This window comes from Triturus cristatus, chromosome 12 (genome assembly GCF_964204655.1).
Source record: "Triturus cristatus chromosome 12, aTriCri1.1, whole genome shotgun sequence".
NCBI lineage: Eukaryota > Metazoa > Chordata > Amphibia > Caudata > Salamandridae > Triturus > Triturus cristatus.
This window is the reverse complement of record NC_140595.1, coordinates 2,278,362-2,299,435: the sequence shown is the minus strand read 5'-3', so window position 1 is coordinate 2,299,435 and position 21,074 is coordinate 2,278,362. Positions and strand designations below refer to the sequence as shown.

At 50.3% G+C, this 21,074-nt stretch overlaps 1 protein-coding gene across 1 annotated transcript in view; it reads right to left on the bottom strand.

Annotated features, from left to right (window-relative positions):
* LOC146772125 (uncharacterized) overlaps positions 1-21,074 on the bottom strand; it is a 68,011-nt gene that overhangs the window by 14,169 nt on the left and 32,768 nt on the right. The window contains exon 3 of the mRNA XM_085638280.1: positions 8,149-8,362. Within this exon, the coding sequence (XP_085494406.1) occupies positions 8,149-8,362 (214 nt within the window). The remainder of the gene's footprint in view (positions 1-8,148; positions 8,363-21,074) is intronic.

Below are 21,074 nucleotides of genomic sequence, written 5' to 3'. Positions count from 1 at the left end.
TTACCAATTTAATTTCCGACCGGAACCACGTCCCAGGGACACAGCCCATTTACCGCCATCATTAATTGAGGACCTTCAAGCCAGGCTGGTGGACTATAAACTAAGATTACCTCCCACGCAACATCAGTCAGGGAATCAGGTTCCTCAAGTGGAAGAACTTACAGGAACACCAGGTCCTCAACTGCCTAGCACACCTGTGAATTTACCGGGCTCGGGGCAGTCTACCCAGGAGCACATGGCACTTCCTCCTCTGAAGAAGAGGTAGAAGAAGGTGAACCAGATCCAATATCTGCTCCTGATCCTTGGGATGACTATGTGATTCCTACACCATCCCCTGCTCCACACCTTTCGTAAGACTCTCCTCCAGAGGATATCGAGGGGTTTCACAATTTAATGCAGAGGGCAGCCAACAGGTTTCATCTGCCCATGACTGTAAATCAAACTGAGTGCTTTCTATACAATTTCAAGGAGGATACAAGGAAAGTGGTACGCTCCATACCCATCATTGAACATATATGGCAAGAGGGCATAAGAATTATGAAGACACCTGCTTCCATTCCAGCAGTACTACCTTGTGTGGAAAAGAAGTATAGAGCTCCGGATGATTCTCCATCGTTTCTTATTGGACATCCTAAGGCAGACTCGGTCATCTCTCAGGCTGCACAAAGACTATCTAAAAACCCGGCTATCCCGGTTAATACCCCTCCTGATAAGGACAGCTGTAAAACAGATATTCTTGGCAGCTGTAACCATCAGAGCAGCAAATGCTCTAGCTATTATTGGCTGCTATGACCGCCAGATGGGGTCCGACATGGCAGGGCTAATAGACCTCATCCCGGAGGAAAGCAGACAAGATGCACGCATGATACTGCTGGAGGGTGAGAAACAATTGACTGTGCCCTTGATGTGGCTTATACTGGTTTTAGACAGCTAGCTGGAGCGGCTGTACTCGATGTCAGGGGTGGCTAAGAGCGACCACCTTTAGACCTGAAGTACAAGCAAAAGTTCTAGATATGGCTTTTGAAGGAGAGTCACTCTTCGGAAAGCACATTGATGACGCTCTTTTGGCAATAAAAAAATTATACTGATACTGCAAGTCATTGAGCGCTCTGCAGTACAAAAGAACACCATTCAGAGGTGCTAGAGGGTGAGAATTTGCCAGTTACAAAGGAGGATACCAGACGGCTCAACAATATCAGCCGTATCAAACCCAATATCGGCATTCTTATAACACCTCATCTTATCGTCAACCATCTACAGCTGGTTTCTTTCGCCAAGGAGGCCGCGAGTGAGCATCCCAACAAGGCCACGGCTCAGGCAAAAAGCAATGAGCGTGGCAGGGTACCAGGCTATCTTCCCACCCTACCAGTGGGTGCGAAAATTTCCAGTCAGATGCAATGGTGGCATGAAATAACATCAGATCGCTGGGTGTTGGACCTAGTCACCAATCGTCACACTTTGGAGTTCCTCCAGCGACCACCAACCACTCCACCCAGGGGTCCCCCTCCCCCTCGTCTTCACTTATTACGAAAAGAGGTCTTGCCATGTTTCTCCAAGAGGCAATAGAGGAAGTGCCGTTCACTCAGAAGGGGAAAGGTTTAGGTTCTTGTTTTTTCCTAATAAAAAAGAAATCGGGAGAATGGAGATCAATTCTGGACCTAAGGAATCTCACCAAGTTTCTCAAGAAGCAGACGTTCAGGATGGTAACACACTCAGGTATCCTGGGCTGCTGAAAGAGAGGAGAGTTCATGACTTCACTTGACATGGAAGACGCATATTTCCATATCCCAATCCATCCGTAACATCGTAAATTCCAAAGATTCACAGTGGTTGGTACCCACTATCAATTCAAAGGCCTCCCGTTTGGCTTCAAATCGGCACCACGGATTTTCACCAAATGCCTGGCGCCATTAACGGTGACCCTGCGGTCCCAGTGGTTTCAAATATTTCCATACCTCGACGATTGGCTGCTCAAAGCAGCAACTGCACAGGAGGTCAACAGAGCAATGAATGCCTGCCTTCTTTTGTTCAATACGTTGGGACTAACCCTAAACAGGGAAAAATCAGTCTTATATCCAACTCAAGTAATAGCTTTCCTGGGAGCATCCTTAGACACTATTCAATGCAAAGTGTTCTTGTCTCAGGAAAGACAGATAAGTCTACTAAGGCTTGCAAAGATAATTTCAAGAAAAGAGTAAATTTCTGTAGGGAGGTACAAATCGCTCCTGGGAATGTGCTCGTCAGCGATAAATCTGGTACCTCTAGCCAGACTGAAAATGAGGCCTCTTCATGACGAATTGCAAAAACAGTGGCAACAAGCCATGGGGTCCTTCGAAGATGTAATTCAAATAACTGCACGGATGGTGAAAGCTCTACTGTGGTGGTGTCAGGCAACAAATCTTGTTCAGGGCCTGACTTTCTTACAGAGCACCCCAGATTTTATTCTAACAGCGGACGCATCCATGAAAGGCTGGGGAGGTCATCAACAGGATTTACAGATCCAGGGCAAATGGTCTTCAGTGCAAAAGAAGCAGCACATCAACAGCTTGGAGCTCAAAGCCACATTCCTACAAAGGATAGCAGGCTCCTCCGTGTTGGTTCGTACGGACAATGCGATGAGCATGTACTATGTCAACAAACAGGGAGAAACAAGATCCATTACACTCTCCCAGGAAGCACAAGAATTATGAGAGTGGACAACACACCATGGAATCTCGTTAAAGGCGCAGCATGTCAAAGGTCTGCACAATACCCTAGCAGACACATTAAGCAGGTCCCAACCCAGTTATCACGAGTGGGAACTCAAGCAAATTCAGCTAGACAAGATATTTCGAAAATGGGGAAAACCAGCATTGGACCTCTTTGCAACGCAGGATAATGCCAAATGCCAGTACTATGCCAGCAGATTCCCTCTACCAGGATCAAGGGGAAATGCCCTTTTAATGCAATGGTCAGGGATTTATACCTACGCTTTTCCCCCCATTCCATTAATTCCTAGGATACTAACCGAGGTGAAATCGGAAGGCTCTCGCCTGATCCTGATAGCACCACGTTGGCCCAGGCAATACTGGTTCCAGGACTACTTCTACTATCGGAATCGAAACCCATTCACCTGTTGCCATCCTCAACAATGTTATGGAGGGACAAGGGCCAAGTGAAAAATCCGGACTCTCACGCGCTTCATTTGAACGCATGGCTCCTGAATTCCTTGAATTTGAGGACTTAAATAAATCACAAGAATGCAGAGAGATTCTTGCCAAATCCTGTGCTGAAAGCACTATCAAAACATATTGTTTGAAATGGAGACGATTCTGTTTCTGGTGCAAAAGAAATAACGTTCACCCACTCCAAGCTCCTGCTGAACAGATTTTGCTGTATCTCCTTTCTCTGGCCAAATCAGGGGGCATATTATCAAGGACGGTGTTAAAAATTATCGCCTGTTTAGCAGCAGAAAACTGCTGCTAAAGCGGCGATAATGGGCTTGATGATATGCCCTTGAGAATTCCAATAGAAGTTCATGTTCTGGTGTGAACATGGGCTTCTATTGGAATTCTCCAGGGCATATTATCAAGCCCATTATCGCCGCTTTAGCGGCAGTTTTCTGCCGCTAAACCGGCGATAATTTTAATGCCGTCCTTGATAATATGCCCCCCGGTCTCACTTTCTCTTCAGTAAAGGTTCGCCTAGCTGCAATTTTCCAGTACAGGAAATCTTCTCAAATTCCTTCTCTCTGTGCATCTAATCTCATAAAGCAGTTCATGATAGGTCTTTTCCGCGCATTTCCCCTGGTGCGCGCACCTCCTCCGGAGTGGAAACTCAATGTGGTCCTGGCGCAGTTGATGAGACAACCGTTTGAACCGATTCACAAAGCGGAACTTAAATTTCTCTCATGGAAAGTATCCCTCTTAGTAGCTCTTACTTCTGCAAGAAGAGTGAGTGAGGTACAAGCCTTTACAGTCAAGGAACCTTTTCTACATTTCACTGAAAATTACGTAACTCTCCGGACGAACCCAATGTTCATTCCAAAAGTACTAACGCAATTTCACCTCAACGAGCCAGTGATATTACAATCTTTCTTTCCAAACACTTCTAGTCCAGCAGAACGGGCCTTGCATACGTTGGATATCAAAAGATTCTTGAAATTTTATCTTCACAAGACAAAGGAAATAAGGAAAACAGATCAGCTCCTAGTAGCTTACGGACAAGGAAGACATGGAACAGCAGTAACAAAGGCCACGATTGCCATATGGGTCGCATTTGTGATACAATTCTGCCACGTAAAGGCTAACAAACCTCTGAAAGTAAGGGCTAAAGCACACTCCACAAGAACAGTCTCTGCATCTGCACCCTTGTTTGCAGGAGTGACATTAGACAAGATATGCCGTGCTGCGACATGGAAGAATGTCCACACGTTTACGAGACACTACTGCCTGCAATCTGCACAACGAGAGGATGCAGCGGTTGGCCAAGCTGTACTACGTCATCTTTTTAATTTTTCATAAAAGAAATTATTTTCTTCTTTCTTTATTTTTAATTAAGATAAGTGGTCAAGTGTCTGTATTTGACAATGTGTACCATAATATGGTTTGTGATGTATCTTTGAATATTTACCTCAACATTACTGGTTTTAATATTTCAATATACTGTGACGTTTAGCACATGCATTGTGTAAAGGATAGTGCATAATTATTGGGAGTTTAAAGTTACATGTCTCCCACCTTTCGCTAAGGGCAGTACAGTTATGGTACTGCTTGCTATTCTGATTCAGGCATGTGAATCTATGGAAGATACCCCAATACTGGATAAGGAACGCGTTACTTACCTGTAACTACGGTTATCCAGTATTGGTATCTTTCATAGATTCACATGCAACCCACCCTCCTCCCCGTGGAGTCAGTTCTCATTGATTTTGGGATCCTTGCTTCCCACTTGTGCTTAGAAATTCTGAAGAGAACTTGCCTCTGCTGGGAGTGTTCTAGAGGGTGCTAAAAGTTGATTGGCTGAAGCCAACATTTGCTCCTTTTTTAAAAAGGACATAGATAGGCTACTATTAAATGGCCTTGGGCCATTTTAGCCGATGTATTATTTATGGCACTGCTTGTATATTTTACTGTGGGACTCCCATCTCGACGACGGGGAATGATTCAGACACGTGAATGTATGAAAGATACGAATACTGGATAACCGTAGTTACAGGTAAGTAACTTGTTTTCTTACTCCCCAATGCATAGCTGCAGATGTGTCCCCTTTAAGAATTTTTTGAGTGACAATGGTTTCGAGGGACTGGGTTCTAGGAAAGACTAGTATTGTCACTCAGGGTATATCATAGACTGATGTAGTGGAACAAGGAACATTTGTAGCTGGTTAGACCTTTTTCAGACCCACAGTCAAAAATCAGTGACCGCAGATGCATGGTAATCCATGCAGCCTCTAGCTATCCACGCACCTTCTCGGGGAGTTGCTCAGTGGATAGACTGCTTAAGTATATGCGCTTACATGTTCCCACTCCTTCCACTCAGGTGCAACGGTGGCACGAAATAACATCAGATCGCTGGGTGTTGGACCTAGTCACCAATCGTCACACTTTGGAGTTCCTCCAGCGACCACCAACCACTCCACCCAGGGGTCCCCCTCCCCCTCGTCTTCACTTATTACGAAAAGAGGTCTTGACCATGTTTCTCAAAAGAGGCAATAGAGGAAGTGCCGTTCACTCAGAAGGGGAAAGGTTTAGGTTCTTGTTTTTTCCTAATAAAAAAGAAATCGGGAGAATGGAGACCAATTCTGGACCTAAGGAATCTCAACAAGTTTCTCAAGAAGCAGACGTTCAGGATGATAACACACTCAGATATCCTGGGCTGCTGAAAGAGAGGAGATTTCATGACTTCGCTTGACATGGAAGACGCATATTTCCATATCCCAATTCATCCGTAACATCGTAAATTCCAAAGATTCACAGTGGCTGGTACCCACTATCAATTCAAAGGCCTCCAGTTTGGCCTCAAATCGGCACCACGGATTTCCACCAAATGCCTGGCGCCAATAGCGGCGACCCTGCGGTCCCAGTGGTTCCAAATATTTCCATACCTCGACGATTGGCTGCTCAAAGCAGCAATTGCACAGGAGGTCAACAGAGCAATGAATGCCTGCCTTCTTTTGTTCAATACGTTGGGACTAACCCTAAACAGGGAAAAATCAGTCTTACATCCAACTCAAGTAATAGCTTTCCTGGGAGCATCCTTAGACACTATTCAATGCAAAGTGTTCTTGTCTCAGGAAAGACAGAAAAGTCTACTAAGGCTTGCAAAGATCATTTCAAGAAAAGAGTAAATTTCTGTACGGAGGTACAAATCGCTCCTTCCACTCACTCACTATGCGGTATGCAAAGTGTGCGAGGTGCCAATGACATTGATTCTTCTTGGCCTCACGTTGACATGGAAATATGGTGCTCTAAACTTATGAAGATGTCCGTTCAGCCTTGTTACAAGCTACTGTGTCTTACTGACCTAATAAGCCAACAGGAGTTCAGATATTACACACAAACCCACAAGTACTCAAACTGGCACTTTGGCCTTTGATATCCTAGATGTTTGTTACTTGCAGTTACTTTACGAGTGTTTGGACATTCTAAAGGAAGATAGACACTCAACCACTCGAGTATGGTAGACTGCAAAAACTGAAATATTTAGCTAATTACTGTACATTTATACATGTAAACCATAACAAGTTTCTCTCCAAGATTACAACAATCTAGGTTAACTGACAAGTGCGTACAGAGGATTCACTTATTGGCAATTACTGCATATTAACAAAATAGACAGCTGGTTCCACCTTTAGACTACATATCTTTAAGGCATTCCTGGAGGGATTCAAAGTGTTACCACCGAGAACTCTACAGCCTTCTTTGTGGGACAATTCCTTACAAGGTTACATGTGTACATTTTGGCCCACCATATTTAGGGACTCCACAAGCTCCAACGTGGAAGATGGATATCTTGGCAGGCCCTAAATTACGCAGGGTCAGCGAACTACAATCTTGATCAGTGTGAGGAACCCTATTTTCAGGCACATAAGGACAGTGGTGTGACACACTCCTCCACATTGATGACATTAGTGTAGTTTATTCACATTAACCAAGCAATTGAATTGGCAGCATCGTTTGAAAATCCACAACGAGAAACAGTTGTGTGTAGCTTATTCGCGAACCAATAATAAGACGAAAGCTGCCTCAGAATCTGGAATTGTCTGATTTTTCTAGGTATGCTACACTAAAACTAAACAAATACTAGTTTGTAATCTGCAGGGTTGGTCTACACAAAGCTGCTACATGGAATGGAGTGCACACATTTTCTATGCACCACACTGTTTACGCGTCGGGTAGAAATGAAGTGCAGGTGGGTCAAATGAAGTTAAAGACTGTTACTACTTCTCCTACTTTCCGTCAGCCACAACATTAAGTGTTTGAGGTTATGCTCTACAGTCTGAATACCATATGATGTACAATACCACGTGTTGCAAACAGAAAATGTTACTTAGCTGCAACACCCAGTTTGCAGTTTACCGTTTTGGACATGCAACACTCCTGCCTCGCCACTGACCGGATTACTGCTCAATTGATGAATGCACAGCACTGTAGGATGCAAACCGAGGATTATAAGCAAGTCAAAGTTTCCTTAGATGTTTTCCAATAGCAATGCTTGCCACTTTGCTGATACTAAACGGAGAGCAGGGGTAATTTTGTGCTGCACCCTCCCTCTTGGTATGGGATTATTTTTCAGGTGGATTTACCTGGTTAACTGATCAACTGCAGGCTAGCTTTGGCCAACCATTCCTTACAAAGAACGTAGGCGCTATTCTCCCTCTTCCCAAAATCCCCCATGATCTCTCCCTCTCCATGATTGTATGGCACTCATTGTAGCTTCGCAGATAATATCACAGCTCTAATCCGTCCCCTTTGCTGGCACATCTACCAGATCTGCCAGTTTTTCCTCCCACTTCATGACCTCCATTTCAGGCTTGTTTTGTGATCCATCCCACGCAAAGAATTCCAGGCTCAACGCAGACATGGATGGCAATCCCTCAAGCACTCCAAGCCTTCACTTGTAAGACCTGTGCCCTCCTCTCTCAGCCTTCCCTTGTTTCTAAACTCACCTTCCCACAGAGAAGAGCCCAGCCAGTATCGGAATAAGGCGGAGATGCTCCTGCTCGAGGGACATCGCCAAGGCCAGCATGTTGACACTGTAGATGGTGAACTGCTCCACAGAGCTGGTGATGTAGCACTGGTGGAGAAGAACACTGCGTGAGCTCATGTCCAGTGGGTCCACGGTGGAAGAACAGAGGCGGGACAGGCCACTCCAAATGACACCTGATGGAGGGAAAAAGAGAAAGCAGAGTGAGCCACTGTGGAAACCTGATGCCGGGTATCAGAATGAACATTAGCTCAGTGAATCTTAGTCGAAGACGGATGCTAAGAAACCTTTAGACCTGTTGGAAGATCTGCTAACAGTCCTCGACTGAGAGGAAGGAAAAGGAGCCTGGACAGCCCCTGATCATCAGTTTCACAACCTTCACATACCACACAAAACTAAAAAATAACAAAAGCATAAGGGTAGTTGGAATTAGAGACACCATTTGAGAAGGTCCCACCAGATTGAAAAGGAATATAGAATCCAATTTTGTTTGTTGACTCTTCACCCCACCAACACCCAGGCACTTCACTCGGATGTTACGGCCTTCCTGCTTTAAGTGACACTCTCTGCTTTCAGGAAGACTCACAATCACTATTCTGATGATTCAGACCTTCAGTGTGTGGATTGTCCAGCTGCCAAACTTGTACATTGGACCAGATGCATGGCCCTTACAGAAATTGTGTAGCACAGAAAGCTGGCTTGACCCCCTCCTGTCTATGCCAACACGTGACCCAGCAAGCCTCCTTTCCCATACCTGTGTGTGAGATGTCCAGCCGATGAGGGTGACCTTGGTGTAGCTGAATTGGAAGTCCAACTAGCAACTGGCAGTAAATGTATTGGATGTCCATTGCCAACTTACACCTGGCAGCAGATGTGTGGGAAGTCCAGCTGTCTATTAGTACAGAGGAGCAAATGCATATGTCTGGTGCCAACTGGTAGCTAGGAGCAGATGCATGGGACGTCCAGCTGTAGCTTGTACCTAGAAGCAGATTCATGGAATGTTTCGCTTCTGACTGGTACCTCAAAAAAGATTCATTGTGCTATCGATTGTCACAGACACAGCCTCTCGAGGCATCAACACTAGCAGCCATCTCGACACCAGGTCCAGCAGCATCTACTCTACCTCCTCAATCTCCCAATGGGGAACACCTTTTTAGACCACAGGTTGATGATATGCAGAAAAAAATTCAAAAAGGACTCTAAAATTGCACAATCTATGATCCCTAGGTCTCAGCCTCTAGAGACCTAGGGAAGGAGCCAAGGCCACTTCGCCTGATAAGCCACAAGATGGCAGCAGTCCTTACACCAGCGGGTGGGAAAGAGTTACATCAGGGGCATCTGCAGGGGTAGCAACAACAAGGGCAGGGTTAGAGGCAGCTCCATAAAGGGGACTTCGCCTCCAAGCACTGATTTGCGCCGCCTCCCCCAATCACACATCACCTATTGGGGGGAGATTACATGATGTTCGAGGCATATGAGCTGCAGATTACACACTGTGCATAGATCGCCATCTGGTGTTGGGCGCAGATGTTTGCACTTGTTTTTGTCTTGGAAAGTCTTTGGAAGTCACGAGGTATGTGACTCCTCCTTTGGATCACAGTGCGCATGGGCATCGGCTCCATCCTCAGGTTGTTTTTTTCCGCCATCGGGCTCGGATGTGTTCTCGCGTTCCAGTTCGGAACCGCTAGCGGTTTTCTGTTTCGACACGCAATCCTTCCCATCTCAACGGTATTGTTTTCGATCGCGTTTCCAGCCACACGTGACCCTTTAACTTCGAAGTCTTCGATTCCAGTCGTCGACAAGGGCCTTCGGGCCTGCCCGGGCCTCATCTCCGGCTCATGGAAAGGACGCCATTTAAAAAGTGTCCTCGATGTGGGTCGAAGTTTCCTCACACCGACCTACATGAGGTATGCAACCTCTGCCTCTCACCGGAGCACGAGGCCAGAGATTGTCCAGCATGTGCCTCCTTCCGCTCCAAAAAGACGATCCGGGACCGACGAGCTCGAAGAACAATGGCGTGCTCGTCATCTTCAATCCCCGACGACATCTTTCAAGAGGGCGTCGATGTTCCGGAGCAGGGTCGTGTCGAGCAAGCCATCATCAGCGCCTCCGAAGCAGATGATTCCGAGGTCGAAGACATCACTCCAGCTCAAAGGGCCGTGAGTACAGATGTTGACCCCGACCCACCCACCCCCTCGACACCGTCAAAAAAGGCTTCAGTACCACCTCCACCTTCAGGCCCAGGTACAAGCCGAGACACTGCTTCTCATGCCCCGCCTTCGGGCCTGGTAAAGAAGCCTAGTAAGCCTTTAAGCGAGTCGCGCTTGAGTCAGCCTACCCTCGGTACCGAAAAGCAACATCCGGCACCGAAGAAAAAGGCGTCATCGACCTCATCCACGCCGACCGCTGCTCCCACATCGAAGCACTCGGCGTCGAAGGCTAGCACCAGTTCCTCGGCACCGACAACACCCTCGGAGCCGACTAAAAAAGTGCCCGCCTAAAGGCCCCGATACTTTTAAACCGAAGACCTCGGAACCGAACAAACAGCAAGCTGTTCCAACTGATGAAGACACTTCAAAACTACACGGTTCCAAGCCTAGAACCGCTACCGAGTCGACACCCAAAAAACTTACGGCACCGAAGCCCTCGGCTCCGAAGGATCTGTCTCCCACAGATGAACTGTTTCGACCAGATCCTACCCAAAAGACTCTAATGAAGGATCCTAAGATGGGTCATTTAATGCTCAGCATCAAGAAAAGACCACTAGACATGCCTGCGCCCGCACCGCCACCAAAGAAGAGAGACTTTGCTACCTCTCCATTGAGGATTCCTTCTCTTCCTCCTCCTCCTCCTCCCCCACCATCATTTGCTATTTACTGCATTTACAACGTTCAAATTTAGCGTGCACATCCATACGCTTACCTCTCGCTGCAATAGCTGCATACCTTCAAAATAGACAACATCAGTCTCTTTTAAGAGTGCCTGTTGTTAAGGCATTTATGGAACACTTCCACCTGCCCCAGTATGGAATCCTAATATTGTTTTCACCAGACTAATGGGTCCACCCTTTGAGCCATTGCATGAATGTGAAATGCAATTTCTCACTTGGAAAGTTGCTTTCCTCTCTGCTATTACATCACTGAGAAGAGTGGGTGAGCTTCAGGCACCAAACATAGAAGAACCATTTTTACAAGTACACCAAAACAATGTGGTTTTCCGGACTGATACTAAATTTCTACCCAAAGTAATTTCTGCCTTCCATATCAACCAATCTGTTGAGTTGCCTGTGTTCTTCCCACAACCAGATTCTGCGGCAGAACGTGCTCTACACACCTTAGACGTTAGTAGAGCATTACTCTATTACATAGAAAGGACAAAACCTCTCCGTAAGACTAAACAACTCTTTGTTGCTTTTGCCCCACCTCACAAAGGCAATCCCATTTCAAAATCAGGTATTGCGCAGTGGATACTCAAGTGCATTCAAACATGCTATGCAAAAGCAAAAAGAAACGTATCAATTCCCCCTAGAGCGCATTCCACTCGCAAACTAGGGGCTTATATGGCTTTCTAAGGAAACATCCCCATAGCTGGCATCTGCAAAGCTACAACATGGTCGACACCTCACACATTCACAAAACGTTATTGTGTAGATGTGTTAGCAAGATAACAAGCTAATGTAGGCCAGGCAGTACTTAAAACACTTTTTCAAACCACTATAACAGCTACATGTTAGCCACCGCTTTGGGAGATTACTGCTGTATAGTCTATGCAAAGCATGTGATCCACAGCTCACATGTCTAGAACAGAAAATGCTACTTACCCAGTATGCATCTGTTCTTGGCATGCAGAGCTGTAGATTCACATGAGCCCACCCGCCTTCCCAGGTAATTATACCTGTTGTAGTGACATCTTACTTAGATACATACACATGGACATCTCTATTCTTCTACTCTTACTAACTCCATTATCACCCTCTGCAGGAAAACAATCTAACAATGGAGTCGATGCCCATGCGCACTATCACCGAAAGGAGGAGTCACCTACCTCGTGACTGGAAAAGACTTCTTAGAAGAAAAACAAAGTGCAAACATCCGGGCACAACACTAGATGGCAGGCTTATGCAAAGCATGTGAATCTACAGCTCTTCATGCCAAGAGCAGATCTATACTGGGTAAGTAGCATTTTCCTTCTTGGGGAATGCCTGGACACAGTCGGTTGGGCCACCCAAAGCCATGGGGCGTCGGGTGCAGGGGTGTCTTTTGGTGTCAGGTCTTCTTACCAATTCTGGTCGCAGTTGGGGGGACCCTTCAGGTTTAGGTTGCAGGCGTCGTCTTGAAGCTTGAGGAAGGTTGGGGATCACCAGATCCCAGGTCAGGGTCGCTGGGGAGATCTACTTGTGGTGTTGGGCCACTCGAACTCGGGCCGTGGCTGTCAGGTACAGAGTGGTGCAGAACGGCAGAGACTCTTCTCTGCCCCCGGCTTCTGTTCGCCTCTTCTCTGCCCCCCCAGCTTCTGTCCGCCTCTTCTCTGCCCCCCCCCCAGCTTCTTTCCGACTCTGCTCTGCACCCCCAGCTTCTGTTTGCCTCTTCTCTGCCTCCCAGCTTCTGTTCGCCTCTTCTCTGCCCCCCGGCTTCTGTCAGCCTCTTCTCTGCCCCCCCCCTCCCCCCAGCTTCTGTTCGCCTCTTCTCTGCCCCCCAGCTTCTGTCCGCCTTTTCTCTGCCCCCGGCTTCTGTTCGCCTCTTCTCTGCCCCCCAGCTTCTGGCTGCCTCTTCTCTGCCCCCGGCTTCTGTTCGCCTCTTCTCTGCCCCCGGCTTCTGTCCGCCTCTTCTCTGCCCCCCAGCTTCTGTTCGCCTCTTCCCCCGGCTTCTGTCCGCCTCTTCTCTGTCCCCCCAGCTTCTGTTCGCCTCTTCTCTGCCCCCCCAGCTTCTGTTCGCCTCTTCTCTGACCCCAGTTTCTGTTCGCCTCAGCTCTGTCCCCAGCTTCTGTCCGCCTCTTATCTGCCTCCCAGCTTCTTTTCGCCTCTTCTCTGCCCCCCCAGTTTCTGTTCGCCTCTTCTCTGCCCCCCAGCTTATGTTCGCCTCTTCTCTGCCCCCAGCTTATGTTCGCCTTAGCTCTCCCCCCACAGCTTCTGTTCGCCACTTCTTTGCCTCCCAGCTTCTGTTCGCCTCTTCTCTGCCCCCCCCCCCCCCCCGGCTTCTGTTCGCCTCTTCTCTGCCTCCCAACTTCTGTTCGCCTCTTCTCTGCCCCCCAGCTTCTGTTCGCCTCTTCTCTGCCCCCGGCTTCTTTCTGCCTCTTCTCTGCCCCCCAGCAGTCCTCCTCTGCTCTGCCTCCAACTTGTGTCCGCCTCACGTCTACTCCTCACAACGTGTACGAGCTCTGCTGCGCACCCCAAGACTCAGCTCGACAGTCCCCAATCCCTGTGAGCTCCAGTCCAGCAGCCCGCATCTCCCCCAGGCCTACGCTCTCAAGACTCCGAGCCTCTGCTTTGCCAGGCTCCATCCCGCATGCCTCATGTGTGCCTCAGTTTCTGCTACCCCCACCCTCCTTCCACCGGCAGCTCTGCAGCCCCCGGGTCCTGTCTGCCTCCCTACACACCACCATACCTCATCTCTACAGCCTACAAGGGCCCTGCACTCCAGCCTCGGCTCTGCAGCCCCCGGGTCCTGTCTGCCTCCCCTCACCCTACACACCACCATACCTCATCTGTACAGCCTTCAAGGGCCCTGCACCCCATCCTCGGCTCTGCAGCCCCCGGGTCCTGTCTGCCTCCCCTCACCCTACACACCGCCATACCTCATCTCTACAGCCTTCAAGGGCCCTGCACCCCAGTCTCGGCTTTGCAGCCCCCCTCACTCCAAGTCTAATTTTTTACACCCTCCGGTCTGCAGCCCCCAACTCCTGTCAGCCCCTCAAACTCCGCTACGAAGCCCCCCAGGCCCCAGGCTGCCACATTCCCCAGATATGTACCTTTCACCCCACTTCAGGAACTAATAACTTCCTTCTATCCTAAACACTGAAAGAAGAAAGGTCAAAGGGTAGACCCCGGCTGCCTAGCAACAGGTCTAAAAAGAAACAACCCCGTCAGGCGTCCCTAGGGTGAGGAATGGGCTTTCATTTTCGCTGCAAGTCCTCATTAAAGTGTCAAGTTTGAGAAACATTGAACCAGTGAAGAAGTGCCCGGGGTGGGCTGCGGAGTGGGATTCGCTCGTGTTCGCCCCTTCTCTCATTTGACTCTTTTCAAAGACATTTTGTATGTAACAAAGTAACAAATTCAGTAAATAAATGAACTCAACTCCCAAATATTGAATTACTTAAAACCCCAAACGTAGTTTTACCTTCACGCGCTTTCCTTGAGTAAGTCCAACCTGCAGGACCACAGCCGGAAGTGTTGGGTGAAGGAAACAAGCATTTGCAATGCAATAGGTCTCGCATTACTGAAGGTTTGAGCTATTGGCGTTGCTAATAATAATGCAACAGCAATAGCTCAAACTTTCGGTAATGAGAGGCCTTTGCATTGCAAATCTTGTAGTTCTTTCTTTTTCACATAAAACTACGCACTGTTGGCTTACATGTGCAAGGAACTTCAGGACAATGGCAAAACAACCCTCTGCCGAATTCAAAATGCGACTTATGCCTGTCAGAGAGACGAGCTCTTTAACACATATGTTTTTGTGTTCCCTGCTGTCTGAGTAACACAAAACAGATATCTACACCAACTCTTTAAGCAGGCAGAAAATACGCACTAACTCCTTTATGTTACCCAGAATCCTTCCTGCGATGTTGCCTTCTTTTTTTTTTTACATTATTATATATTTTATGAAGGCATAAATGCTTTTATTTCTGTTAAGTGAATATTTTTAGCTTCTAAAGGCTTCTTAAGAAGCTATAGATAAAATAAACTTAAAACATATTGTACGGGCCCTCTAGGAAAAGTGTCCGCTACAATGTGTAAAATGTCCTGGCAGCGAACTGTTAGTGTGCAATGACTGCTAACACCCTTTGGGGTTGGCTAAAGTAATATCTGATAGAGACTACTAGCCCCAGATTCCTCAACGTAGAATAATCCCCAGGCGTGAGACTGGACCCGGAAAACTTTCTTGCCCAGCATCTCTGCGTGCCGGGGGTCGGCACCTCGTGACTCCGCCCCGACGTCCTCCGCGGGCGTGACGTCAGCGAGGTCACATAAGCCCCACCCCGGCGCGCTGACGTCAGTTTTCTTTTCCGCGTGCAACGCGGATCCGGATTGTGTTCCTGGCCTGTCCCAGGCCTTCTTTTTCCGCTTTGAGCGTTTTCTTGAGAACAGTCTGCGAATGCCTTTGGGCTTCAAGACGTGCTCGTCTTGCGCGCGCCAGATTTCGGCGACGGATCCTCACCCCATCTGCATGTGGTGTTTGGGGGAGCACCACGACTCCACGGATTGTGAGGCATGTCAGCAAATGAAGCCGAAGTCCCGGCGGGAGCGCCGGATGAAACTCCTTTCGGCACGCATGTCCAGGTCGGCGTCGTCGCCGCGTCCGTCCCCCGCGGACAGCTTCAAGACCTGCCGCTTCCGTCTCCGATATCGTCCTTCTCCCAGGCCGCAAGGGCGTCGCTCACCTGTTGGTAAGTGTCGCAGTTTGTCCCCGAGGCCCGGTCCCCGGCCTGTTGGGGGCGTGGGTTCTCCGCGGGTGGTGCGGCCCGCACATCGCCACCCTATCACCCGTTCCCGGCACGGGGGCGACCAGAGCCCAGATGGAGGCCTATGCGGCGGCTTTGCAGGCCTCGTTGGCTCTTCCTTCTCCTCCTCCTCTTCCTGGGACGTCTGCGGATCCCTTGCCGGTTCGGATCCAGGTTCAGAGGATGTGGTGCCATCGGGGTGCGGCCCTTTGGGAGTCCCTCCTTCAGACCACGGCGCCTCTGCCTCGCCGCAAGTCCCCACGGGGGTCCCTGTGGTGTCGCGGGAGGTTGCCGGGGCTCGGGCGTGTCCTCGAGTCACTGGCGGCTGCTGGCCCTGGCGGTGCCGCAGGGGCCGGCTAGGGCTCGGGACGTGTTCTTGAGTCCCCCTAGGTCCTCTGGGCAGGCGGCGGCCTTGTCCGAGGCCGAGGTGGCGCGGCTCAGGCGCCGGCGGCTGCTGGCCCTGGCGGCACCGCAGGGGCCGGCTATGGGTCGGGGCGTGTCCCCGGGCCCCTCTCGTCCCTCCACGCATGCGGCTGCCTCGTCAGAGGTCGAGTCGATGCCTTTTCGGCGCCGTTCTTTAGCTGCCCTGGCTCCGACCCTGCCTTGGTCTCCTGCGCCGCAGGTTGTGGCCGACGTTGTCCTGACGCCGGTGGCGGACTCTACGGCTCCGGGCCGGCGTCAGGTCGTTGATTCGTCGTCGGAGGCCCCCTCTTCTCCAGAGGTTCGGCAGTTGTTGGTTTAATCTTCTCCGGAGACGGGTCGCCGCGTCATGGCCTTTTCCCCGGCGTCGTCTAAGGACGGCTCTTCGCCGTCACCGCACCCGCAGTCTTCGCCGGAGGCGCCTCAGGCTCCCCATTCCCCAGTCCACCCTCCCCCTTTTCGAGCTTGGCCTTTCCTTCCTCCAGTTGGGCTGGGGGACGGCCGCCTTAGCTTGCAGCCGTCGCCCACGAGAAACTGCTTTCCCCGCCGCGGGGCCCTATGGAGGCGAGTGCTGCCTTCGTTCGGGCTGTTTTCACGGCTGCGGGAATCTTGCGCATGGGCAATCTAGCTGCCCATTTCCCCACAAATCATCTGCTGGAGGTTCGGCATCAGGGCTCTGGTGGATGGGAGCTGCTTCTTCCCTTCGAGGCTGTGCTCCACAATTCTCTTTCGGGGGCCTGGGGTCGTCTTGCCACGGGGGACCTGGTGCCCCAGCCTCTTCTGCACCGCCTCCGTCCTGCTCCGCATGATCCTGTCTGTATTTCCCTCCAACCCTCTACCAGGGGCCCTCTTTTACAGACTGCCTTTCCCTCCGTGCCATCGGTGTTGTCTCCCCCGTCACGGAAGGCCCGGTGGTTGGATTCCTGGGGGGGCAACATCTTCACCTCCTCCAGTGCTGCTTTGCGGGCCCTTAACACTTTTTGTGTGTTGGCCAGGGCCACTTCTTGCTTGTGGGATTCAGCGGAGTCCCTTCTGTCTTATGCTTCTCAGGAGGGTGCCTGTGTTGATCTGCGGCACCATGTGTTGGATGGCCGGGAGCTGGCGGCGTTTTTTCTTCGTTCGGCTCTGGACATTTCGGAGGTACTTGGTCGTACCATGGCTACTTCGGTGGCGCTTCGTCGCCATGCGTGGCTAAGGGATAGGGTTTTCCCTGAGAGCGTTAGGGAACAGCTGGTTGACCTTCCCTTTGATGGCACTCTGTTGTTCCATGCCCCTGCAGATTCTGCCATTCAGAGGTTTCTTGTGGGGCTTCGTCCTCCTCCTCCCCCTCAGTGGCCTGACTGTCGGTCTGTGTTTTGGGAGGTGTTCTCCATTGTTTTTCCTGGAGCCTTGTAACAGATAGCCAGGGTTGTGTGTTCTGTATGGTTCCTGTGCCCTTGGGGTCCTTTTGTTGGGCCCTTGGTGCTGTTGGCTGCTGGTCTGGCCCTTTGTTGACTTGTGGTTTTGGCTGTTGGTAAGCCTGGTAGGCCCTGAGATTAGGCCTTCTGTGTCTTCTTTATTCGCTGCTTGGTAAGTCGTCTGCGGGTTTTTTCTGCAGGTCTTTCTGTTTTGTCCTCTGCTGCGGAAATGTTTTCCTAAGAGGTGTTCCCATGGTTCTTGGGACGTTACCTACCCTATGTGGGGTACTTGTAGTTATTACATAGCTCTGTCCTGTGCTGGGGAGGGGTGGTTGCCCTTTCCGGGTTCCTTGCTCTCCGTGGCATAACGGTATGTCGCAGGTGCTATCTTCTTGCCATTTGTATTGGAGCAGCTTGCGCTAGATCCGTCCTTCCCCTTGTCACTACATCGCATGGCCGGTCTGGCCTGCTGTCTGCGGCATCGGGTTGTAGCGGTTCTGCATTTCTGTCTTGTGTTTTGGCTTGGTCCTCGGTCTGATGCTCCAGAGAGTTTGGGTTTCCTTGGCCTCTGTGTTCTGGTGACAGGCTTAGGCCGTCCTCCGCCTCTGTTTCTTTTCTGCCGGTTCCTCCACTTCTTCGTGGGTCAGTGTGTGTCCTGGCCCTCCCTGGCCTCTGTCTTCGGCTGGCGTCTGCCTTGTCTGGCTGTTCCGTGGTGTTGCCTGTTACTGGTGGCGCATGCCCGTGCGGGCCTGCTTGTTCTTCTCCTCCGTTGTGATCTTAATGTGTTTCCTTGCGCCCCTGCCTCTGGTTCCGCTGGGGCTTTGCGCAACGGTGCTTTTCTTCTTCCGCCTGTGCTGGCAGTGGCGCCGTTCCGGCCTTGCTCGCTGCTTGCGGCCGAGGTGTATTCAGCTCTTTTCTATCGCTATGCCTGTGTCTCTTCTGGTGGGCCCTGCCTTTGGTTCTACCTCTTCTCACTGGGTTCGAGGTGGCCCTTGCGTTCCTTGAGGCTTTTGGGGCACTGTCGGCCCCTGCGCTCTCTTTCTCTTGGTTGGGCTTGGATATCCTGGCCCTTTCCTTCTTGTTCTTGTGCCATGTCCCCTGCTGGGGCCCTAGTCTCTCCTGGTGGGGAGGCTCTCTCGCAGGCCCTCCTCCCGTCTGGGTATGGCTAGGGTATCTATTCTACGTTAAGGTATCTGCGGCCAGTAGTCTCTATCAGATGTACAAGTTACTTACCTTCGGTAACGATGTATCTGGTAGGGATGATTCTAGCGGCAGATTCCTTCACGACGCACCCTTCCTCCCCGTTCTGCGAGGACCCTCAGCTTGGTTTTCTGCACTAGCCTCCCTCTGGGTGGGTTGTCTTCTGCGGGGGTCCTTTTCGTTTTCTGCCAGTCGGACTTCCCTCCAGCTGGGTTCTCTCCAGTGTAGGGGACTGCTTTTGCTCTTTTCCCTTTTTTGTTACACTTTCTGATCCCCTTGCAGTCTTCTACGCTGGGGGTTCTTTTGCCTGTCCTTGGCCTCCTGCTCCTTTCAGAGGCTCTGGCCCTCCTTGACTGTGTAGTCAGGGGGTGTTGTGCAGTTGCCCCTCTGTTCCGGGTTTGTGGCCCTTTGCTGTGTGGTCTATGGTTGCAGTCTCTCTCTCTCTCTTTCTCTTACAGCGCTTTCCACTGCTTGTGCCTCCAGCCCGGCTCTCACCTTGGCTGGCACAGTGGTTCCGCGGAGGGGTGCTTTCCGCTCTCCCTACTGTGACTTTACTGATGTGGTCTTCTGGTTCTTTTGTGCTGCCTGGTGCTACCACCTGGCTTACACAGTTGTTCCTCAGAGGTGGTCTGCTCTCTTCCTGCTTTGGCTTTCCTGTTGTAGCCTCCTGGCGCCTCGGTGCCGTCTGTTGCTGTTCTTCACCTTTTGTCTCTCTCTTTGTTTTTGTTTTTTTCGCACACTGTTCCCATGCTCTCCTCAGTTTTGTTGTGATGGCTCCGCGTTATGGCGCGGAAAAGTTCTCCGAAGCAAACTGACGTCAGCGCGCCGGGGTGGGGCTTATGTGACCTCGCTGACGTCACGCCCGCGGAGGACATCGGGCGGAGTCACGAGGTGCCGCCCCCCGGCGCGCAGAGATGCTGAGCAAGAAAGTTTTCCAGGTCCAGTCTCACGCCTGGGGATAATTCTATGTTAAGGAATCTGCGGCTAGAATCGTCTCTATCAGATACATCGTTACCGAAGGTAAGTAACATGGACTTTGTGCTTTCAGGCATGGATTTGCATAAGCTAACCCTATATCCCTTACCTTCGCTGCTGCCACGTTTTGTTGTATAGTGCTTGAGTGGCATTAGGGCGCTTTACACAAGCACTAGGTTGTTACAGAAGGTCAGATTCATGTGCTCGAGGCATATGAGCTGTAGATCGCATACTTTTGCATAGATCGCCATCTGGTGTTGGGCTCGGATGTTTGCACTTTGTTATTGTAGAAGTCTTGTTATTATTGTAGAAGTCTTTGTAGTTACGAGATAGGTGACTCCTCCTTTGGTTAGTAGTGCGCATGGGCATCAACTCCATCCTTAGATTGTTTTTTTCCGCCACCAGGTTCAGATGTAATTTGCTGTGCTCCGGGTCAATGTCGTTTCGATTCCCCCCTGACGCGCAAAACTCTCTCCGATCGAGGGTATTGTTTCTATTGCAAGCTCTCTCGATGCCTATCCAGTTCCAAAGAACTTTTGAGTCTGGTCGTCAACGTGGGCCGTTGGGCCGATCGGCGCCATCAACCAGCATATGGAAAGGACTCCAATTAAAAAATGCAAGTGTTTAGCTGAATTCCCACACACAGATCTCCATGAGGTCTGCAACCTTTGTCTCTCGACAGAACATGAGAGTCAACACTGCCAGACCTGTGACTCTTTCAGGTCTAAGAAGACTATACGTGATCGCTGGGCTCGATGTCACGAAATGTCCAGATCAACAGTTTCCGCGCTGGAAGACATCTTCGAGGCAGGCCCCGACGATCCAGAACCAGAGGCAGGAGATGAACAGGCCAGCGTCTCTTAAGCCGACGTTTCGGACTCAGAAGACCAGACGATTACCCCAGGTCAACGGAGCGTGAGTACTGACGTCAACGGCCCTGCCCCAAAAACACAAAAGGCTCCGGTAACATCTTCGGGTCTGGGTCGACACTGAGATAAGACTTCAAAAGCTGGGCCTCCGGGCCTGGCTCCAAAGCCCACAAAGTCTTCAGGCAGCTCAGGATCGAGCCAGCCACACCACGGTGCCGAAAAACCATCTTGGGCACCGAAACATAAACCCAAGTTCCCGGCAACGCCAGAATCTTCGGCACCTAAACCAAAACCAAAAGTACCAAACTCTTCGGCACCAAAGCAAATTCAATCCAAGTCCTCGGAGCCGAAAAAACCACATAAATCTTCGG